Source organism: Bos mutus, chromosome 5 (genome assembly GCF_027580195.1).
Source record: "Bos mutus isolate GX-2022 chromosome 5, NWIPB_WYAK_1.1, whole genome shotgun sequence".
Classification (NCBI taxonomy): Eukaryota; Metazoa; Chordata; class Mammalia; order Artiodactyla; family Bovidae; genus Bos; species Bos mutus.
Window position 1 is genome coordinate 14,386,925 of NC_091621.1, and position 16,561 is coordinate 14,403,485.

The window sequence follows — 16,561 nt, forward strand, 5'->3', positions numbered from 1 at the left end:
GAAACAGACACAAGAGACAAAGGGTGAAGAGAAGCTAACCAAGAGAAAGTAGGATTTAGAGCCATTGATCCCTGTTATGACTGTCTGGAGGTTGAGAGAGAAGTAGAGCACGGGTCTGTGCTAACACTCACTGGCCAGCATGAGGCAAGGGTCTTCCATCTCAATCCTCCGCACCTGGGACTTCAGGAAGAGCTGGAAATCAATGCCTTTGGCTTGAGAGGGGGTGGTGAAAAATCGAGCAGGAATTCGAGAAGTGTCTTTGTGGTCCTCCTGACCAAAGCCCAGGCTGAAAAGAACATCTTCCGCATCTTCTTGCACCTTGTCCAGAATCTCTGAGATGCTGAAAAGTGGGGGTTTGGGTAAACACAGGAAGCTTTGAGAAGCAGGATAATCCAGACTATCTAATAAAAGTGTCAGGACACTGAGATATCTTTCTGGCCATTTCTCTATCTACCACTGCAACCCAGAAAAGCTTTCACTTCTCTGAATCTAAATTCTCTGTCTGAAACCTGGGAATTACAATCTGGCCTTGGTTTAAAAATTGAACATGATTCTATTAGAGTACTTCAAATGACTGATTAAAATGATTACAGATGAATGAAAATTTGCTATGAGAGGGATCTGAAAAACCAAAATCAGTATAGTTGCAAAATGATCTGTGGTTGTGTTATTAACCAGTCAGTTTCCATTTGCTATAAGATATAGCTGGCTTTTGCCACGTGCTTTGTCACTTGCTTACCAGCTTGCACCAGTGGTTGGTGGAACAACCAGGCAATAAGTGTGTAAGCAACATAGAACTCATTTTATTCTCACCCTGAGGATAAAATTTTATCAATACAGCTGTGTTAGGTAAGCCTGTTTGTAGCACAATTTCAGGATAGAATCCCTGCATCTGTAGATCAAACACTTTCTCCAACATCCATCTCTGTGCAAATCGTTGCAGTACCAGGCTGGTGACACAAGAGCTCACTAACACTACATTCCAAACATCAGTGAGAGTAGGGGAGCTGTGAATTATTTGAGGCTTTGACTAATCACTGTTAATCTCTTCAGAAAGGATGCCGGTGTTCCAAACTGAAATCATCTTGTTTAAGTAAAAGCTGGATAATTGGAATCCCTGGCTCTATTCTTGTGCGTTCCTCCTAACTGCTAATTTCATCTCCATGATCCCGAGTTTCCTTATCTGAATTGTCTTCATAAGACTAGATCCCTGAGGAGGAAGGAGATCAAGGCGGCAGAGAAGGAAGATGCTGAGCTCATTGCCCTCAGTGAACACACCAAAACATATATCCACACGAGGAGCAGTTCTTGCTGAAAACAAACTGGATGGAGACTGGCAGAAAGACTCTTCAACAACTAAGGCTATAAAGAATGATCTACATGGAAGTGGGTAGGAAGAGAAGAGAAACGATCAGGTCAGGATCTGTATCCCTAGGAAGGGACACAGAGGAGGAGGGAGGTCCCAGAGGCTCAGAGATCCTCCCTGGGGAATGGATGGTTCAAACCACAAATTGGGCACCAGAGCCCTCGAGTCTGATGCTGGGCAGAGGAGTCCCATTCGCTAGCTTGAAAACCAGTAGGACTAACAGGAGGGCAGTAAGAACTGTGCTTGCAAAGATTATGCACACACTTGCTTACTCCTGAAACAGGGATGAGGAAGCAGATTCAATGTGTCTGAGCCTCTGGCCAGCTTCCTGAAACCTACACCGAGCATCACTCCAGCTCTTCTCACTTGCTAGTGCAGTGCTCCACTAGGGTGGAGGCCACTATTTGTGAAGACAGTGTGTAGCTGTGGGGGATGGAGCTGGCTTGGACCTGGCACTACATCTGAAAGGGGTGATGGCAGTCATTACTGTTGCTCCCAGAGGAGGCGGATCAAGAACGGGCTGAAACTCTAACTGAATGTGCCAGAATTTCTCCAGAGTGTAACCTAGCTTGCATTGGGTACCTGCTCTGGCCCTTCTGGCTCTAGCACTGTTCCCCTCCAGGGCACAGGTACCAAAGCTGGGATGGGGGAGACCACACACTAAAAGAGAAGGGAACCAGCTCAGACCTGACCCTCAGGAATCCTGTCCAAAAACTTAGGACACAATCCTGCCCTGGATAGGGAACTGTCAGTCACTGAGCACAGAAGCCCTGGCTCACACCTAACTTTGGCTCTAGCCAACGCCCTCACCCCTGATCTCTAGCTGCACTTTCCACTAAGGTGATAGTTCCCAGCACACTCTGGGGGAAGATGTGACTTGTGCTCATTTCAGATACAGCTCTTTTATAAAGCTAGTCATCAAAGCAGTATGCTACTGGCACAAAAACAGACATACAGATCAATGGAACAGAACAGAGCCCAGAAATACACCCATGCAAGTATAGTCTAGTAATCTATGATAAAGGGGGAAAGAATATACAATGGGAAAAAAGACAGTTTCTTCAGCAAATGCTGCTGGGAAAACTGGACAGCTGCATGTAAAAGAATGAAATTAGAACATTTTCCTACCCCATATAAAAAATAAACTCAAAATGGATAAAGACAGTTCCATAAGAACAGAAACCATAAAACTCCTAGAAGAAAACACAGGCAGAACACTCTTGAACATAAATCACAGCAAAGTTTTTTTTTGATCTGTCTTATAAGGCAAAGGAAACAAAAGCAAAAAAGAACAAATGGGACCTGATTAAACTGAAAACATTTTGCACAGCAAAGGAAATCATTTACAAAATGAAAAGAAAACCTACTGAATGGGAGAAAATATTTTCAAATGATATGACTGATAATGAGTTAATATAAAATGAATATACAGCTCATACAACTCATATCAAAAAATTAAAGAACCTAATTAGAAAATGGGCAGAAGACCTGAATAGATATTTTCCCAAAGAAGACATATGGATGGGCAATAGGCACGAAAAGATGTTCATCATTGCTAATGATTAGAAAAATAAAAATCAAAACTACACCTCACACTGATCAGAATGGCCATCATCAAAAAGTCTACAAACAATACATGCTGGAGAGGGTATGGAGAAAAGGGAACTTTCTCGCACTGTTGGTGGGAATATAAATGAACACAACCACTATAGAGAACAGTATGGAGATTCCTTAAAAAGCTAGGAATAAAATTATCATATGACCCAACAATCTGCTACTCGGAATTTATCCTGAGGAAACCATAGTTGAAAAAGACACATGTACCCAAAGGCTCATTGCGGCACTGTTTACAATAGCTAGGACATGGAAGCAACCTAGATGTCCATCAACAGACGAATGGGTAAAGAAGTTGTGGTATATATAGAGATACCCTAACCCTAACTCTAACTCTAACCCTTACAACTATAGGCTAGTTGTGGTGTATATATATATATATATATATATATATATATATAGTGGAATATTACTAAGCCATAAAAGGAATGCATTTGAGTCAGTTCTAATGAAGTGGATGAACCTGAAGCCTATTATACAGAATGAAGTAAGTCAGAAAGAGAAAAAAAATATATTAACACACACACACATGCACACACACACACATATATGGAACCTATTGGCAGAGCAGCAATGGAGATGTAGACATAGAGAACAAATTTGTGGACACAGGGCAAGGAGAGGGTGGAACGAACTGAGGGAGTAGCATGGAAATACGTGCGTTACCATAAGTAAAACAGCCAATGAGAATTTGCTCTAAATCAAAAGGAGCTCAAACCTGGCGCCCTGTGACAACTTAGAGGGGTGGGATCAGGTAGGAGGTGGGAGGGAGGTTCAAGGGGTGGGGACATATACCAATGGCCGATTCATGCTGATGTGTGGCAGGAACCAACACAATATTGTAAAGCAATTATTCTCTGATTAAGAATGAATAAATTAAAAACCAGAAAATCAAGGGAAAAATGATGTGGTATATATCAGCCATAAAAAAGATTGAAATAAAACCATTTGCAGCAACACAGATCTAGAAATTATTATACTAAGTGAAGTAAGTCAGAGAAAGATAAATATCATATGATATTTCTTACATGTGGAATCCAAAAAAATGATACAAATGAACTTATTTACAAAATAGAAATAGACTCACAGACATAGAAAACAAGCTTATGGTTACCAAAGGGGATAGCAAGGGATGAGAGATAAGTTAGGAGTTTGGGATTAACACATATATGCTACTATATATACAATGGGTAAACAATAAGGACCTACTGTACAACATAGGACACTATACTCAATATCTTGTAATAACCTAAGAATCTGAATAAGAATATATATATATATATATATTTGAATCACTTTGTGGTACATTTGAAGCATTGTAAATCAAATGTACTTCAAAAAAAGTTTTCTTTTAAATGCAGACATTTGAGTCTCACCCCAGAGATTCTATGTTAACTGAATTGGGGTGTAAGGCTCAGTGAGTACAAATCACTAAAAATAGTAAATAAGCTAATAAGTCTGCGAACCAGGTTTGAGATTCAAACTTTGACTCCAAATTCCAAACAATTTTTATAATAGCACACTAGTTCTCATCATTTTCCACCTTGTTTTAGAGTTATTGGTGTGTATTTTTTTTTTCACCCTATAGAATTGTTGAGCTCCTTCAGGCAAACTTTTTATCTACTTGATTTTCAAATTCCATACAGTCATTGCCTGGCCTGAATTTGGAGATACAAAATTGCTTGAATGAATCAATATTTTATCACATCAATTGATCAATCAATTAATGGATACACTTATTGATTGTTTTGTTGTTGTTCAGTCACTAAGTCATGTCCAACTCTTTGCAACCCACGGACTGCAGCATGCCAGGTTTCCCTGTCCTTCACTATCTCTGAGAGTTTGCTGAAATTGATATCCAACTGATTGTTTACTGAGAACTTATTATAAGTCCTGGAAATGTGATTGGACCAATATTACACTTCCTGGGGTACAAAGTTCAGGGGAGGAGACACCTGTATTTTACACACAGCAACCAGCTCTGAGTAGTAGGTATTTGTGCATCCCTGCTATTCTTGAAGCATGCTGTCACCCTTGTCAAGTATGTGACTGCATAAAAGCGCTAGTAATAATATATCCCAGAAAAAAACTGGCAATGATTCTAAGTTCCAGTCTCTTCTGCCTCTCATCTTCCCTGACCTTATAACCCTGCCAAACTTGGTACCTACCTTGAACTAGTCTTGTTGGTCCCACCAGTCATGCTGCTGGAAGCCAAACTGCAGCCAAGATCTAGTAGCTGTCCGGGCCGGGATGTCTCCAGGAAGCTCCTGCAGGGATCAATGCTAAGACACACTAATCTTGTGAGCAATCAGTCTGTACTCTGGCTTCCAGACATGCCCTGCAGGGCACAGTCACTCCCTGCTGGGTATGTTTGAACCATCTACTGTAAAAACTGAATCTATGGTCTCATTTCTGGTTGGAAATTTCACTCTCTATTGTGAAACTGCAGCTCTTTGTTTTTAATCTCTTGGACTCTGACACCCACCCCAGTTCAGTAGCTCCTGAAGGAGATATCACTCAGCCTGGCTGAAACTAACACTTACCTGGAGTAGAGTTTGCTGCTGGCGGCCAACAGTGTGGCTGGACAAGTAACAGAAAGACAAAGTTAGAAGGGGAAAGGAAAATCATCTGAGCTGCCCCTCTGAACTGAAACCTCGGCCCCTTCTGTTCCTCTCTGCTACTACTACAGGCCCATAAACCCTATGAACCCTTTTCTTTAGGAAAGTATATGAAGATTATCAAACATAGACCTGGAAGGGGGACAGACATGGCAGAGAAAAACTGGCCCCATGCCTCCAAACTTCTGAACCATGCCTGGTGTCCAGACAAGAGTTTCTCTGTCCTGAGGAGGACAGAGTCATTCAGGCCCCCAGGCTAGTGTTCCTGTCTCACCACTTGGGTCTCTAAGGGTCCCAGAAGACACAGGTGGGTTGATGTACCTCCATCCTTCATTTTAGCCTTTATCTTCCTCCAATGTAATCTCTCTCTTACACCCAGTACTCAGGCTGCTTGGGTCTTCTATATAGAAAACCATTTCAAAGATGTCTGGGCAGCCAACTCTAGGGTGATTTTATGTATTATCTTCCTAGGGGCCAAAGGAAAGCTCCAATGATGAACCAGTAAATGTCTTGATAGGATGGTGAGCAGACATTTCTGGGCATGTGATGCTTTCTGAGTTTTCCATTAGATCATATGGGATTGCTCTTTCCCTGCAGAGAAGATGCCAGGGATGGGCTGCTTCTTTCTGCAGTTCTCCCCTTCCAGTCTATCTTCATTCATCCAGTGGATAGCTGCTTCTTCAATCCCAACCTGAGAGAGCTGTGCCACTTACCCTCTGCTCCAAGGCTCAAGTCATCTTCAAAGCTGGTTCCATGGCTGGGGCACCCTATCAAATAATGAGGCAAGGGCTGCAGAAAATCAGGCTTGGACTCACACGCATGCTTACACACTTATATACACATCTACAACCACACAATCACATCATACATCCACACATTTGCAAAACAACCCCAGCCATACATATACAGAAATCACATTCATAATTCTGATTAAAAATAATCATGTAAAATTTTTTTTTGTTTTGTAAAATTACCTATAATTAATATGTCCCCAAATCACATAGTCAAGTACACAGTCCTTTATCAAAGAATTAGCACATGGAGGTATGCACTCAGATACATAAACATACATACACAGACACACACATTTTACAAAGCTCTTTTTCCATAGCAGTGATTATTAGCTGCTGCTGCTGTTGCTAAGTTGCTTCAGTCGTGTCCGACTCTGTGAGACCCCAGAGACAGCAGCCCACCAGGCTCCCTCGTCCCTGGGATTCTCCAGGCAAGAACACTGGAGTGGGTTGCCATTTCCTTCTCCAATGCATGAAAGTAAAAAGTGAAAGTGAAGTCGGTCCGTCGTGTCTGACTCTTCGCAACCCCATGGACTGTTAGCCTACCAGGCTCCTCCGTCCATGGGATTTTCCAGGCAAGAGTACTGGAGTGGATTGCCATTGCCTTCTCTGATTATTAGCTGAGCAACCACTAACAGAAGATAACCTTTGAGGACTAGTCAGCCTGTGGGCTCTCAGCCAACACTATCTTCTGGGCCTCCTGGATTGCCTTATGACCATTAATAGGTGTTCTGCAGGCAGTGAAAAGATAGCATCTTATGCACTCATATGCATGTGCATGTACACACACACAGTGATGTCACTGTCTAAGGTGGATGAACAGAAGAAAGAATAGAGCCTCTACTTACCATTGTAGTTCAACTGTCCTGCTTCCTCAAAAAACCCTTCTTCAGAGTATCTAAAAACCAAAAAGAAACACAGGTTGAAATCACTATGTTTTCAAAGGGGCTTTTCTTCAAATATCTCCCACAAGTTTGTATAATTTTCTAATGAGAGTCAGTAGTATTTAAATCACTTTTATGTTGAAGAAAATGGAGAGTGATGATTTGACTGACAAATCCATAGTGGTAGTCAGCGGGCCCCATATTTTAAATTGGGCTGCCATCTATGGGGTTGCACAGAGTCGGAAGTGACTGAAGCAACTTAGCAGCAGCAGCAGCAGCAGCAGCCATCATGCTGACCACAGTGCCCCAAGTCAGCTTAGCAATAATTCTTCAGAAGCTAGGAAAGAAAGAATATGGAAACAAAACTGGATAAATCTATTTACAGAAGCAGGGGTTTGAGTGCCATAAACTTTCCATTACAAATGCAAATATTGAGACTAAGAAAAAATCTTTTAGGAGATCATCTTATTTACCCACCTCTCCTTCCTTTCCTCTGAGCTCCTTTCTTGGTGAATATCATGTCTTTCAGGAAGCAGTCGGAACAGCATTTTGGTTAAAGATTATGTTTCTACATTTTGAGATATGTGCTTTATCAAACATTCACTATCTCCACAAGAACAGATGGAAGTCAGCATACACGGTAGTGAGAAACAGCTTAAACAAGGAAGAGATTCACTGTCTGAAGCAAGTGAATGAAGTTGTCTATGAAAAACCTTTGAATGGGGAACAGAGTACCTGGATTCCAGTCGTGGCTCCTTGCTGCTGCTATGTTCTCAAATATATTAAGTAAGGGGATTTAGAGGCCTAGATATTATCATTTTCTAAGTTAACTTTGTGGAGAAGGTGATGGCACCCTACTCCAGTACTCTTGCCTGGAAAATCCCATGGATGGAGGAGCCCGGTAGGCTGTGGTCCATGGGGTCGCTCAGAGTTGGACAGGACTGAGCTACTTCACTTTCACTTTTCACCTTCATGCATTGGAGAAGGAAATGGCAACCCACTCCAGTATTCTTGGCTGGAGAATCCCAGGGACAGGGAGCCTGGTGGGCTGTTGTCTATGGGGTCACACAGAGTCGGACACGACTGAAGCGACTTAGCAGCAGTAAGTTCACTTTGAGCACTGATGTGTTGTGAGTTTTATAGTTGGCTTTCCTGAAAGTTTAAAAAATGGAACTTGCACATGATGCTTTGAATATAATCTCAAATGGAGGCTGGAATAGAGAGTTGCTAAAGCGAGTTAATAGGGAAACTGACTGGAAAGCAGCCATTGGAGCTGTTCTTAAATAAGTCTTCTTTATTCAGTGATGGTGTGATCACTGACCTAGAGCCAGACATCCTGGGATGTGAAGTCAAGTGGGCCTTAGAAAGCATCACTATGAACAAAGCTAGTGGAGGTGATGGAATTCCAGTTGAGCTATTCCAAATCCTGAAAGATGATGCTGTGAAAGTGCTGTACTCAATATGCCAGCAAATTTGGAAAACTCAGCAGTGGCCACAGGACTGGAAAAGGTCAGTTTTCATTCCAATCCCAAAGAAAGACAATGCCAAAGAATGCTCAAACTACTGCACAATTGCACTCATCTCACACGCTAGTAAAGTAATGCTCAAAATTCTCCAAGACAGGCTTCAGCAATACGTGAACCGTGAACTTCCTGATGTTCAAGCTGGTTTTAGAAAAGGCAGAGCAACCAGAGATCAAATTGCCAACATCCGCTGGATCATAGAAAAAGCAAAAGAGTTCCTGAAAAACATCTATTTCTGCTTTATTGACTATGCCAAAGCCTTTGACTGTGTGGATCACAATAAACAGTGGAAAATTCTGAAAGAGATGGGAATACCAGACCACCTGATCTGCCTCTTGAGAAATTTGTATGCAGGTCAGGAAGCAACAGTTAGAACTGGACATGGAACAACAGACTGGTTCCAAATAGGAAAAGGAGTTCGTCAAGGCTGTATATTGTCACCCTGTTTATTTAACTTATATTCAGAGTACATCATGAGAAACGCTGGGCTGGAAGAAACACAAATTGGAATCGAGATTGCCGGGAGAAATCTCAATAACCTCAGATATGCAGATGACACCACCCTTATGGCAGAAAGTGAAGAGGAACTCAAAAGCCTCTTGATGAAAGTGAAAGTGGAGAGTGAAAAAGTTGGCTTAAAGCTCAACATTCAGAAAACGAAGATCATGGCATCCGGTCCTACCACTTCATGGGAAATAGATGGGGAAACAATGTCAGACTTTATTTTTCTGGGCTCCAAAATCACTGCAGATGGTGACTGCCGCCATGAAATTAAAAGACGCTTACTCCTTGGAAGGAAAGTTATGACCAACCTAGATAGCATATTCAAAAGCAGAGACATTACTTTGCCAACAAAGGTTCGTCTAGTCAAGGCTATGGTTTTTCCTGTGGTCATGTATGGATGTGAGAGTTGGACTGTGAAGAAGGCTGAGCGCCGAAGAATTGATGCTTTTGAACTGTGGTGTTGGAGAAGACTCTTGAGAGTCCCTTGGACTGCAAGGAGATCCAACCAGTCCATTCTGAAGGAGATCAGCCCTGGGATGTCCTTGGAAGGAATGATGCTAAAGCTGAAACTCCAGTCCTTTGGCCACCTCATGCGAAGAGTTGACTCATTGGAAAAGACTCTGATGCTGGGAGGCATTGGGGGAAGGAGGAGAAGGGGACGACAGAGGATGAGGTGGCTGGATGGAATCACTGACTCAATGGACGTGAGTCTGAGTGAACTCCAGGAGTTGGTGAGGGACTGGGAGGCCTGGTGTGCTGCGATTCATGGGGTTGCAAAGAGTCGGACACGACTGAGCGACTGATCTGATCTGAATGCAGTCAACTACTAGAATGACAAGATCTACTGTTCCATTTAATGCTTGTGCTGTCAGTACACAGTAATGCAACTACTAAAGCCCACTATTAATATGACTACAATAAAACATACTATTGTTGCATTGCTAGGTATGCCATCAATGGAAATGCCTATATATATTCACCAAAAGAAATAATATATATAATAACCCAGAATCAGGAGACTCCCAAATCTCTAGTTATTTTAAAGTGGATAATTTCCATGATGGATAGATGGACAGGGCTACACAATTAAAAAGAAGGACCTATTGCTGGGTGAAAATGCATGGATGAACATCGCAAACTTAAGGCTGAACAAAAGAAGCACACATAAAAAAGTGCATATAGTATGATTCCCTTTATATAAAGCTTAAAAAGTACAAAACTTATCTATGATGCTACAAGTCAGGGTACTGGTTACCCTTGGAAGTAGGGCAGTGAATGGAACAGGACACAAGGGGCTTCTGGAGTGTGGGCAATGTTTCACTTCAGATTTTTCAGATTTCATCACTCTATTCCCTTCGAGAAAATTCACTGAGCCATATACTTAAATCCTCACTTATTTTTCAGTAAATATTTTATACTTCAATGATTTATATTGCTCTTATTTTAACAAGTTTTTTTTGGAGGTACAATTGATATACAAGAAACAGCACATATTTAACATGTGTAACTTGATAAGCTTGGACATATGTAAACACTTGTGATACCATCCATCACCAATCGAAGAAACAGACATATCCAACAATTCCCAGGGTATCTTCATTTCCCTTTGACTTTTTTTTGAAATAAGAACACTTAACATGGGATCTACCCTCTACACAAATTTTGAAGTGCCCAATACCATATTGTTAACTACAGGTACCACGTTGTACAGCACTGGTCACTAGAATGTATTCATCTACCATAGCTGGAGCTTATATTCATTGAGTTGTACAATTCATATTAAAAAGAAAAATTCTACTGATGTGTATACTATACTTCAATAAAATTTACATTAAAATCCCACTGATAAAATTCCTTATTTGTCCAAAACAAAATTTGGTAACACAAGATTTGTTGGGTGCGCATCCTTTGTTTCTATTTTCTAGTTGTGCTCTAGTAGGCATTTCTATAGTCTATATATGAGGACCAGCTCAGGCTGACCCTTGCTTTTCTTTGCATATGTGGGATACACAACAGAAATATGGACAAAAGCCTGGATCTGTTGACGTCTTCTCACTGAGAATGATGGTCTGACATTTCACAGCCCTCATCCAAGTCCCAGGCCTTTCATGAGTTATTGCTTAGGACATAAAATCAATGACTAGAGACTAGATCCAGAGTTTGCTCCTCTCCATATTTGCATTGAAAGGTCCCTTAGCATCATTTCATTCTGACATAGAAGGGCCAAGTTACTGCTCTTCCTATATACTGAATTCATAAACAAAGAGTACAAAGGAGTATTGAACTGTGGGAAGCATTTTAAATCCTGGGACAGTTCTTACACACCCAAACCTGCAAGCATTCCCATTAACATCATCCCTTCAATTCCCTGTATTTTGATTACCCTTAATTGACTTTTGAAGTAAAAAAATTTTGAACCAGATTATGACAATCAATAAAGACAATGTGTTTAATAAACAACAACAACAAACAAAACAAAATAAATCCTTCCTGGCCTTACCTGCCAGGGTAGAGTTAAAATAAACAACCTTGGATTATGCAGTGCTATTTATTTCCTACCAAATCAACCAGGATGGGCTTATTTTTATGTTAATAAATGAGTTTAGATGAAAGGCTATATCAAGCTAGAGACATTTCTGGAGAGGAAATAAAGAGCAGGCAGTAGATTTTAAGTTCTGAGAATTCATTATCACACAAGTGATCATACTTAAACAGGTCACAGAAGCTTTCCCTCTGTGTCTGAGTAGACTGAGCCTAAAATGGGACAGCCTGTTGGGGGTGTGAGGCCTCAAATTTTAAGAGTTTCTCAGGAAAGAAATACTACAATCTGCCTTGAAGTACCTATTCCACTTAGTCAATGCTTTGAATAACTAGGGTAAATGCTTAGCCCTTCCTGTGTTCTGTTGTAGAAGTAAACAATATAATGATTCATAATGATGAATTACTTTGATCATAAGAACAGTTAGGTTTTTAACTCCTCTTCTGTCACACAGTGTAAGACTCTGATCCAAAGGGAAAAGTAATGGAGCAGGGGTCTGGAATTTAGCCGTCATTCACTATGGCTGCCAATTTCCATCCTTCTTGGTTTTAGACCAGATCCAGTCTGTGTTTCCAGACCTTCACCCTAACTTAGTCTCAGCCCAGAGAGGCACTTGACTCACAGCCCTAACCCCCACACTCACTCAATTCTTTACAGACCCCTCTCACTCATTTCAACATCACTTCTAATTATTAGGCCCAATTAAAACTCATGTCCCTGTCTTTGAGTCCTCCAATCAGGACACCCAACCACCAACCATGCTCAACACACCACTTTGCTGGTACTTACCCACAATCTTGCAGCCAGTCTTCAATCTTGTTGATTGGATTTCCTAGAAAAGTCAGATATCGGATCACTGTGGGGACTGAAGGATATCAGACTTCCTCCCTGGAACTCACCCTGTTCCACAAATTTATCCTTATTCAAGCCACCTCATGAACCCTTTTTATTCCCATAAAACTTTTCCTTAAGATACAAGAGTGATATACCCATGTAAAAAAAACAGTGGACATCTCTTTTCTCTTGGCCTCTGGGCCCCCTTTCTCCCAGAAACTTGGGAAATACTCCAAGGTTTGGGAGCAGGGGTAGATTATTCTGTTTAAAGAAAAAAGAAAGAAAAAACAAGAAAAACCAGCACAATTTTGCTTTTGTCCTTTTTGTTTCCTATCAAATAAGCAAGGGTAGGCATATTTACATAAGATTTATTTTTTATTTTTCAATCATGTCTGTAGCATCATTTGAACCTCCAAGAAGTTCTGAGATGCATGTGGAAAAGGTAATATTACTATTTCAGGTACTAATACTTCAATTAGACAAGTATGTTCTAGAGGGGTGAGTGACTTGCCAAAGGTCACATCAGCAACTGAGCAGCAGCCAGAGTCCAGGCACCAAGATTGAGTGTAGCTTTGTCACACATTCAACATAGAAACACTCTAAACATTCACAGAGATACCTGGCCTGGGGTCCTCACAAATACTCAAAACGACGCAAAAGTGCACCTCTTCCTCTTTCTCAATCTTATGCCCTTTCTTTTGTACACAATTCATACCTTACATTACTGTCTTTATGATCTTCCCTTTAGCTCATTTAACCCAGTCAAAATGAGCCACATGGAGAGAGAGTGAAAGCCGCTCAGTTGTGTCCGACTCTTTGCAACTCCATGGACTATACAATTCGTGGAATTCTCCAGGCCAGAACACTGGAGGGGGTAGCCTTTCCCTTTTCCAGAGATCTTCCTAACCCGAGGATCGAACCCAGGCCTCCCTCACTTCAGGCAGATTCTTTACCAGCTGAGCCGCAAGGGAAGCCCAAGAATACTGGAGTGGGTAGCCTCTCCCTTCTTCAGGGGATCTTCCCAACCCAGGATTCAAACCGGGATCTCCTGCATTACAGGCAGATTCTTTACCAACCAAGCTATCAGGGAAGAAACTGGGGACCCTCTGCCCTCACGGCAGACCTGGGCATCTGCCACATATTCCCTATCTCAAGACAATATGCCTCTCTGTTTGGCCTCCTTACCTTCCTGGAAAACGTCATCCATGCCAGAGGGCTCGGCATCTGGGACATTCTGCAGGGCCGCTACAGCCTCCTCCTCCAGGACCTGGGTCTGCCAGTGCCGGCTCTGACGGAGCCAGGCCCTGCGTCTCTCCCAGGATGTGGGGCTCAGCACAGAGCCCTCCATGGCGCTGATTCAGACTTCAGGGCCTCTGGCCACAGAGATGCTATCCTGAGAGTTGGAACACAGTGATACACCATCATCCTGTGTTCAGAATCCACCCCCCCCAGGGTTGCCTCCACATTTTCCCAGCTCTGCACAAAGGAGCATAACCCTCTGCCTATTCAGGAGCTGGGAGGAGATGTCTGGTTCTTCAAAGAAAAAAAAAGGAATGCTCTGAACAACCTAAACACCAGGGCAATTTCAGATTTCTTCAAATCTGAAAACTTGAAACATCGTATGATTTAAGGGACAATGAGAAAGGGCTGCCTCTCATGATAGGTTAGCTGCCGTATTAGAAAACATTTTCTTTAATTCTTAAGAATTTTGTCTCCCAGAATATTCCATTGAAATGAAAATATCTTTAAATTTGAAATGTGTAAATTTCACTTTATTTGATCTTCATAAAGATATATGAAAGGGGAAAAATTAGATCTCAAAGGTTAAACCAATTTTCTAAAGGTCTCACAACCAGGATGTCACTCTAACTACAGTCATTCTGGGCTTGTCTTGTTTCCTGTTTAAAATAGGAATTCTCTGGGGGAAATGGGGGTGGGAGAATCCCATAATAAAAACAACACGGAGACACTGTTGTTATTGTTGTTGCTCAGTCACTAAGTCATGTCCAACTCTTTGTGACCCCATGGACTGTAGCACACCAGGCTTCCCTGTCCTTCACTGTCTCCCGGAGTTTGCTCAAATTCATGTCCATTGAGTTGGTGATTCAGCCCAATAATCTCATCTGCTGTCACCCTCTTCTCCTTTTTCCTTCAACCTTTCCCAGCATCAGGGTCTTTTCTATTGAGTTGGCTCTTCACATCAAGTGGCCAAAGTATTGGAGCTTCAATTTCAGCATCAGTTCTTTCAATGAATATTCAAGGTTGATTTCATTTAATGTTGACCAGTTTGATCTCCTTGAAGTCCAAGGGACTCTCAAAGCTCTTCTCCAGCACCATGGTTCAAAAGCATCAATTCATTGCTTCACAGCCTTCTTCGTGGTCCAACTCTCACACCCATACATGACTACTAGAAAAACCATAGCTTTGACTATACGGACCTTTGTTAGCATAAAAGTGGTGTCTCTGCTTTTTAATATGCTATCTAGGTTTGTCATAGCTTTCCTTCCAACGAGCAAGCATCTTTTAATTTCATGGCTGCAGTCACCTTCTGCAGTGCTTTTGGAGCCCAAGGAAATAAAATCCGTCAGTGCTTCCACTTTTCCCCCTTCAATTTGCTGTGAAGTGATGGGACCAGATGCCATGATCTTAGTTTTTTTAAGGTTAAATTTCAAGCCAGCTTTTTCACTCTCCTCTTTCACCATCATCAAGCGGCTCTTTAGTTTTTCTTCACTTTCTGCCATTATAGTGGTATCATCTGCATATCTGAGGTTATTGATATTTCTGCTGGCAGTCTTGATTCCCACTTGTGATTAATCCAGCCCAGCATCTTGCATGATGTACTCTGCATATAAGTTAAATAAGCGGGGTGACAAGGGTGACAATATACAGCCTTGTCACACTCCTTTCCCAATTTTGAACCAGTCATTTCATGTCTGATTCTAATGGTTGCTTCTTGACCTGCATACAGGTTTCTCAGGAGGCAGGTAAGGCGTTCTGGTACTCCCATCTCTAAGAATTTTCCAGTTTTTTGTGATCCACACAGTCAAATGTTTTAGTGCAGTTGATGAAGCAGATGTAGATGTTTCTTTTCTGGAATTTCTGGATCAATTAGCAGTTACCACCTTTAGAATCATCACCTTCTAATTTGTCATCTTGGGTTTTCCCCTGGCTCTGAGTTAATTCCCCAGTTCATCAGTGTGCTAATATTTCATTTAACACTGCCTGATCAACACTTGTGTGTTTTTCCAAGTGATGCATTCCGATGGCACAAGCCACTTATTTGAAGAGGAAATCAGAGGGAATGAATCATTCAACTGTGCAAATACAGCTTAAAAGATTTGAGGCTAATATACTGTAATTTGCTTATACTCTGTCCTCCTGCCTCTTCTCCACCAGCTGCAGTCACAACTTCCACAGTGAACAGGTGGAGGTGGGACCACCCCTCATCCCTGCAGCTGCCATAAACACTCCATCCTTATACCTACACCTCCCTTTGTTTCTTGATGAGTCTGGCTAATGGTTTGTCAATTTTATTTATCCTTTCAAAGAACCAGCTTTTGGCTTTGTTGATTTTTGCTATGGTCTCTTTTGTTTCTTTTGCATTTATTTCTGCTCTAATTTTTAAGATTTCTTTCCTTCTACTAACCCTGGGGTTCTTCATTTCTTCCTTTTCTAGTTGCTTTAGGTGTAGAGTTAGGTTATTTATTTGACTTTTTCTTGTTTCTTGAGGTGTGCCTGTATTGCTATGAACTTTCCCCTTAGGACTGCTTTTACTGTGTCCCACAGGTTTTGGGTTGTTGTGTTTTCATTTTCATTCGTTTCTATGCAAATTTTGATTTCTTTTTTGATTTCTTCTGTGATTTGTTGGTTATTCAGCAGCGTGTTGTT

The 16,561-nt window shown here is 41.5% G+C and overlaps 1 protein-coding gene across 4 annotated transcripts in view; it reads right to left on the reverse strand.

Annotated features, from left to right (window-relative positions):
* The window catches only part of TESPA1 (thymocyte expressed, positive selection associated 1), a 38,157-nt gene that overhangs the window by 11,699 nt on the left and 9,897 nt on the right, over positions 1–16,561 (reverse strand). For 2 of the 4 annotated variants that reach the window (XM_014479015.2, XM_070369950.1), the window contains exons 2-8: positions 13,859–14,066; positions 12,629–12,671; positions 7,238–7,287; positions 6,312–6,365; positions 5,524–5,560; positions 5,149–5,247; positions 132–340 (exon numbers count right to left, since the gene is read on the reverse strand). In XM_014479015.2, the coding sequence (XP_014334501.1) occupies positions 132–340; positions 5,149–5,247; positions 5,524–5,560; positions 6,312–6,365; positions 7,238–7,287; positions 12,629–12,671; positions 13,859–14,021 (655 nt within the window). In that variant the 5' untranslated portion in view covers positions 14,022–14,066. Of the gene's footprint in view, positions 1–131; positions 341–5,148; positions 5,263–5,523; positions 5,561–6,311; positions 6,366–7,237; positions 7,288–12,628; positions 12,672–13,858; positions 14,067–16,561 lie in introns of all 4 variants that reach the window. The other 2 variants (XM_070369949.1, XM_070369948.1) reach the window with 1 other exon arrangement.